Raw genomic sequence first — 7,192 nt, 5'->3', positions numbered from 1 at the left:
TACTGCCTCGGAAACCCAAGGAGGGGTTGCTATGAGTCGGGGCCGACTCGACGGCACATAACAACAACAACAACAATGCCTAGGATAGGAGCTCTGGGAGCATAGTGCCTAAGGTGTTTGACTGCTAACCAGAAGGCTATGGGTATCAATTTTCAAGGATACCATTTTATTTTTTATACCTTTCAGTTTTCCTAGATTCATACTTCATACATTCCACATTCTGATTATTAATGAATGTTTATAGCTGTTTCTTCCTGTTTTGCATCATCCCACATCATCAAATGAAGATTCTGAAAGCTTTACTCCATCCATGTCATTAAGATTTGTTTTGAGGACGTAGCTTTTCCCCAGTGGTATTTTGAGTGCTTTCCAACCTGACGAGCTTATCTTCTGTCACTACATCAGACAGTGTTCCACTGCTATTCATGAAGTTTTCACTGGCCAGTTTTTTTAGAACTAGTTTGCCAGGTCCTTCCTAGTCTGCAACATGTGGCATAGTTTTCTTAGTCTGTCTTAGTCTAGATGCACCACTGAAACTGCCTACCATGAGCAGCAGCCCTGCTGATGTTTGAAATACCAATGGCATAGAATCCAGTATTAGAGCAATATGCAAGTTACCACAGACGAGTGGTGGTTCCTCCACAATCTTGAATAATTCCTGTTTCTGAAATTATAGGCTGTATAGGGAAAATATAATAGGGAATTCTATTATAGTTACTTCCTATGTCTTAGGAGAGACAAGATAAGGATAGTTTTGACAGTTAAGGAACAATACACCTAAATATCCATCAACTGGCAAATGGCTGAACAAATTGTGGCATATCCAGATAATGGAATATTATTTGACAGTAGAAAGGAACAGAGAGTACTGATACATGCTACAATATGGATGTGCCTTGGAAGCATTTTGCTACTTGTTAGAAGCCAATCACATGAAATCACACATTGTATGAGTCCATTCATATGAAATGTGCAGAATAGGCAAGTCCATAGAAATCAATAGTAAATTAGACATTGCCTAGGCTGGGAAGATTGGGGGATTGGAGAGTACTAGCCAAAGGGTACAGAGTTTCTTTTTGAGAGATGGAAATGTTCTCAAGTTTGCTTTTGGTGATGCACAACTCTGAATATACTAAAACCATTTAATTGTACACATTAAATGGGTGAATTTTATGGTATGTAAGTTATCTCAATTAAGACGTTTTAAGGGAATCAATACAAGGATATGTAATTGATTGGAAATTTGTGCAGTTCAGACAGTGACTGTTTTCAGAAAATTAGAGTAGAGACACTAGTGTAAAGAGAGGCTTTCTGGAAGTTTTTGATGTATCTTGCTACTTTGAGTAGTCTGGGGTATGGGACTCCAGAGAGATGGCTGGTGATTGCCAGCAGAAGTCAGGTTTTATTGTGTGGAGGCACAAGACACTGCAGTGAGGAGAACCGCCAGACTGGAGTGGAAGGCTCCGGGTAGGGTGAAGGCTGGATGGAGAGGGTGGGAGCAGATTGTGGAGAGCCTAACTACAATATTGATCTTATCCTATACACACTATAGGATCTTGATCAAGAAAATAATGTGACAAACCCCACCAAAGGTGTGGGATCATGCCGAGTTGAACTCCAGTGAAAGACATACCATTGAGGGAGGTTATCTTGAGATAATCCTGGGAATGAGGAGGATGAGGCAAACCTGAGGTACATTTGGAAGGGAACTGGGGTCTAAATGATTCTTTTGGGACAGAAGAAAGATGGGGCTTCTAAGCATGTAGAAGAGGTTTTTGTTCTTCTTTTTTTAAAAATGGTTATTTTATTTTTAGTGAAAATATACAGAACAAAGTATGCACCCATTCAACAATTTCCACATGTATTACAGTTCAGTGACCATGTAGAAGAGTTTTGTTTACAAGTTGTGGTTGGGATGAGTGGGATCCAAATCACCAGAAATGGTTTCAGCGGGGCCACAGTCCCAGTGCTCTCTTCTCTTGGGTATACTGGGTATTCTCCTTGCTATTTTTTTGTCTTTGGGAGATAATTTTTGTCTGGAACCTGTCAAAACAGGCTGTGTGATGCCAGAAATCAGAATGTGAGTTTACTGTTTTGACCAATGGCTGGTACATATCACGAGCTGCAAAATATTTAATTAGTGAGGTCATTTGAGGGAAATGACATTTGATCAATAGAAGTTTGCTGTTTCCTTAGGTGTTGAGTCTGAACCACTCTTCTTCTACCTTATTTTAACAAACCCACAAACCATTAAAAATGGAAAGAATAACTTTTGAGACCCACAAAGGCTTATTTTTAATCAGTTGTGTAGTCTGCTCACCTTTGTAGCATTCCCCTAGACTGATTCCCCAAAGTATGCTAGCCAAGTGGCTTCTATACTTTTAAAGCAGCAACTGTCTTACTGATAGCCCCATATTTAGGATGGAGCCCTGTCTTACCCACTCACCCATGCCCGCTCCTCATGACTCCCTAGGTCCATCCCTTAAAGGAAAACCGCCTTAGTCCCTAGTGTTGATTGATGCTTAAGACACCCTTTTCTTTTTTTCCATTTGTAATGTTTGCAGCTGAAACCTGTTGAGCACTCAGAAAGACATTCATTGAGTTGAGGGTGTTGTTGTTGTTGTTATGTGCTGTCGAGTCGGCCCCGACTCATAGCGACCCCTCCTTGGGTTTCCGAGGCATTATCACTGCGGAAGTAGGATTGCCCAACCTTCCTTCCGAGGAGTGGCTGGTGGGTTTGAACCGCCAGCCTTCTGGTTAGCAGGCAAGTGTCTTAGCCACTATGCTACCAGAGTTGAGGGTAGCAAAGGGAAAAAGTGAGTTTAGAAAAGAAGACAATGAAGAGATAGTATGATTGTGCATACACCATTTATTTAGCAAACATTTGTTCAGCAACTCTATGTGCCAGGCTTGTAGTAGGTGCTGGGGATATAAGGATTTATAGAACAAATGCCAGCCCTCTGGAGTAGATGCACTGAGGGGGCTATCCCTTATTGTGGTAAGTGCAGTGGGAGGCCACCTCACCCTTATGGGATGCCAGAAAAGAGCTACCAGTCAAACAGAACTGGAGCGTGAGTGGAGAAAGTCAGGCAGAGATAAACATGGGCCTTACAGGAGGACAGAGCAGCTGTGAGTTGGAACCAGGGATCAGTGTGGTAACATGTTTCTCAGAGCCCCATGCTTTGGGGTCTTGGCAAGTAGCTCCATATGAGCCTCTTCTAGTGAACTGGTAGTGAAAAATATGGCTTCTCCAAGGCAGCAGGGATGGTCAGGCATTCTATGCGAGTGGCACCGTGTTTGTTCTTTGGGTAGGACATGGACAGTTGGCCGAAGATGCTAGAAGTACATGTGACCACCCCAAAAAGAGATGGAAACTTCATGTCCCCCTCGTTAGTGAAAAGAGGGGTGTTCAAGAGATGTGTAACAATATGAGGCAGTGGGCTCATAGGTCTATCTTGTTAACACAAGTGATGAGTTGCTGGTCCTGATAGGAGTGAGTGTGTGAAAAGGGTTCACTGCTCCTGGTGGAGACTCCTTGGCAGATCTGGTGAGCCGTGGATGACCTGGGGTCAGCCCAGCACACTGCTGTTGGGGAAGAGAGGTGAGGGCGAGGGAGGAGTCACTGTGTGACAGGGTAATGGGAGAGGGGAGAATGAGAGGAAGGACTGGGGGTGACGGTTGTGAGAGGGTGAGCTTGGGCAGTTGGGTGAGCAGAAAGGAGCTTTGTGTACAACAGCTTACGCTGCCAGAGCAAGTGTGGGTTTTGTGGCAGCTGCAGGCCTACGTTCCTAATATAGTCAAAAGCCCCGAATCCTCTGGCCTGACACCTGTTAGCTGGAGGTTCCCCTAAGCTGACCTCTCCTTGGGTTGTCTCTTCCACATGTGCATCTGACTTGCTGGGGGCCAGAAGCCCACACTCATCAAATCACTTGGACTCAGAGTGCCTGGCTGAAAAGTTGGCTTCTCTCAACTTGGATGGCAGGTGTTGGATTTTAGAGGGGCGGGCTTTGTTCACCTGTTACTAGGGCAAGGTGTGAGGCTGACCTAGTCGAAGTACATTGGAGTATTCTCTGGGAAGTGGCCATTCTTGGCAGAGCACTGAGTTTGTGGGGAGGGGGCAGCTCTGGACACAAAGAAATCCTTGGGAGGGCTGACCTTACCCCTATAGAATGGAGAGAAATGAAATATGAACCGCTTAATGCTGCTGCAGCTGCTTCCTAACTTTAGCCTCTTTCTTCCTTTGACCTTTGGAGGAGTGGGGTAGAGAAGAAGAGATGAGGGTCCTCCAGCAGCCAGCCATTTTCCAACTGACCTATATTCCAATTCCCACCTCCAGCTCTATAGCCCCAAGTGACTGTGCTGGGACATTGCAGCTCAGTGCAGCTAGTGTAATTCCCTTTGTCTCTCCCTTCCTTCCCCTCTCCCTATGTCCCTCTCTCCTCCTTTGGTTCCTCTTTCTGGCCCCTGTGGGTGGCTGCAGCTCAGCCCTGGGGAGTCCCTGTGGAGGTGGAGTCCTTCCTGGTCCACCCTGGTGACCTGCTGCAGCTTCGCTGTCGGCTGCGGGACGATGTACAGAGCATCAACTGGCTGCGGGACGGGGTACAGCTGGTGGAAAGCAACCGTACCCGCATCACAGGGGAGGAGGTGGAGGTGCGGGATTCTGTGCCCGCCGACTCCGGCCTCTACGCTTGCGTGACCAGCAGCCCCTCGGGCAGCGACACCACCTACTTCTCCGTCAATGTCTCAGGTTGGTAGCAAAGCCCTGCCTTCATCCTCTCCTTCTACCCTTTGACCCCTCCCTGCTAGTTTCAGGGCAAAGTGTACCTCCTTCCCACCTCCATGATCTACCCCCACTCTGCTTCAGAAACTGCTGCCCACTAACATTGCTCCTTGCCCGCCGCGTGGCTTGGCTCTCAGAGGGGTGACCCAGTGGTACAGGCCCCAGTGCAGAGATCTAGGGCTGCTAAAATACTATCTTGGAGTTGATTGTTGATACTCTTGGGGGCATTAAGACCCTGGTGACTTCTCCACTACAGCCTACCCAGATCGCCAGGTGGCTAAATGGGGCTTAGCCAACTCCCATTCTGTCCATCCCCTTGCCATTTGGACTTGGTATTTGGTACTCAGTATTCGACTTAGTGATCAGAGCCCCAGAACATGTGGTGAGGTCCCTACCATGATGGGGAAGGATCCAGGTGCACCGCTGTATCCGCAAGACTGATGAGAAACATCTGTCCTCTAGCTTCCGGATCTGTGTTAGGACAGCCAGAGAACCCTAGAGCCCTGTGACTTTGGGAATCTGCCACTTCTAGTTGGCAAGAGTTATTAGACTTCCACAAATGTAGAATTAAACAAAAGTAGACCTGACATTTTCTCTATGCCATTTGTGCATCTCAGGGGTATGGCTTGACACCACCTCCCCTGAGGCATCATTTAGAACCTGCCCTAACTTAGGGATTTGCCTTCTTTATTTCCTTCCTGACCCCCCAAAACACTAGCAAGGCCTGGAAAAAGATCTGGCATGAACCCTGATTGGTGACACAGTGGCACAGTGTGTGTCAAGCTTCTTTTTTGTTTTCCATCTATTAAAAATGGTGGGTACTTGTTGGGAGGAGGTGTTGGCAGCTGCAGACTGTGTGGTAGGCTCCCTATCTGTTCTGGAAAAGAAGGATGGCTCCCAAACTTTTAACAAGTACCTGCTAGAAAAATTTTACTTGCGTTATCCAATTGTTGGCATTCAAAGAGGGATACAGATTGGCTGGCTGCTAGTTATGAGACCACAGCATCCAGGTGGTAGGTACCATGAATTGGGAGAGAGGCTTTGAATTCAGAATGGAATTAAATTAATGAGGACAGCTGACCCTGGTGGAACTGTGCAGTGCAAAGGCTTCTGAGGAGGGAGATAGTGCATGGAGTTGGGGAAGGATGGGGACAAATAGAGGAGGAGCATGCATGATTTGAACGCTTAAATAAAGGGTTTTTATCCCACCCAGAGCTAGTCACTAAGGGAACAGTGGGACTGTCATTAAGGGGAGGAGTGTCTGAGTTTATTGGCAGCTGCAGACTGTGTGGTAGGACTGGCCTTTATGGGGTGCTTGTTGATATGGATGGAAATCTAGAGAACCCCTTTTCCCTTGGAGAGACATCAGTGCCTCCCTCTTCTTCCCATAGATGCTCTCCCCTCCTCGGAGGATGATGATGACGATGATGACTCCTCTTCCGAGGAGAAAGAGACAGACAACACCAAACCAAACCGTATGCGTGAGACACTGTTTCCTACTTTACTGCCCTCCAGGCCTGGGAATTGGGTTTGAGAGGGAAAGGGGAGGCTTAGACATTGGTTTGGAGAATGGAAGAAGAGAGTGATAGTGGTGATAATGCTTGACTGCTAATTAAATTATGGGGTTCACAGTGGTACAGTGGTCCCTGTGAATGTTATGGGCACTCACAGGTGTAGACAAGAGGGCGGGGCACCTCTGGGTCTTGGCTCCAGAGGCTGACCAGCCTCCTTTGCTTGTCTGTGTTGGCTTTTCCCTGGACAGCTGTGGCTCCATATTGGACTTCCCCAGAAAAGATGGAAAAGAAATTGCATGCAGTGCCAGCCGCCAAGACAGTGAAGTTCAAATGTCCTTCCAGTGGGACCCCTAACCCGACACTGCGCTGGTTGAAAAACGGCAAAGAATTCAAACCTGACCACAGGATTGGAGGCTACAAGGTAAGTGTATACGTATAAAAGTTAGAATAAGAGGAACAGGAGAAGCTGAGGTAGTGTATCCTTATAATTGTCTTAAACAATGTGTTCTGACTATAGAAGTAATGCATTTTTTAAATGTTTTAAATTAAAAAAAAAAATTTTTTTCAGTCTTTTCTATGCATATGGTTTTTACATAGTTAATCACTTTCTTGTCATCTGTTAACATTATAACGTAAGTCTTTGCCATGTACTTGAAAGATAATTTTTTATGGCTGCATAACATTCCATTATAAAGATACCCCATAATTAAATTAACAGTTTTATGATATTAGCAATTATCTGTCTTTCCCTATTATAAATGATGTTGCAGTGATGTGCTTTGTACTCCTATCCTTGTCAACATTTTTAAATGTTTTTTCTTAGGACAGATTAAAAACAAACAAACACACTCACTGCTGTAGAGTCGGATCTGACTCATAGCAACCCCTCCTTGGGTTT

At 45.7% G+C, this 7,192-nt stretch overlaps 1 protein-coding gene across 1 annotated transcript in view; it reads left to right on the top strand.

The window, feature by feature from the left end:
- Positions 1-7,192, top strand: part of FGFR1 (fibroblast growth factor receptor 1) — a 75,322-nt gene that overhangs the window by 52,463 nt on the left and 15,667 nt on the right. Inside the window, exons 2-4 of the mRNA XM_007934993.1 lie at positions 4,481-4,747; positions 6,172-6,261; positions 6,543-6,715. Of these exons, the coding sequence (XP_007933184.1) occupies positions 4,481-4,747; positions 6,172-6,261; positions 6,543-6,715 (530 nt within the window). The remainder of the gene's footprint in view (positions 1-4,480; positions 4,748-6,171; positions 6,262-6,542; positions 6,716-7,192) is intronic.

This window comes from Orycteropus afer, unplaced genomic scaffold, assembly GCF_000298275.1.
Source record: "Orycteropus afer afer isolate SDZICR_OR568_19922 unplaced genomic scaffold, OryAfe1.0 scaffold00024, whole genome shotgun sequence".
NCBI lineage: Eukaryota > Metazoa > Chordata > Mammalia > Tubulidentata > Orycteropodidae > Orycteropus > Orycteropus afer.
This window is presented reverse-complemented; position numbering and strand designations above follow the sequence as displayed.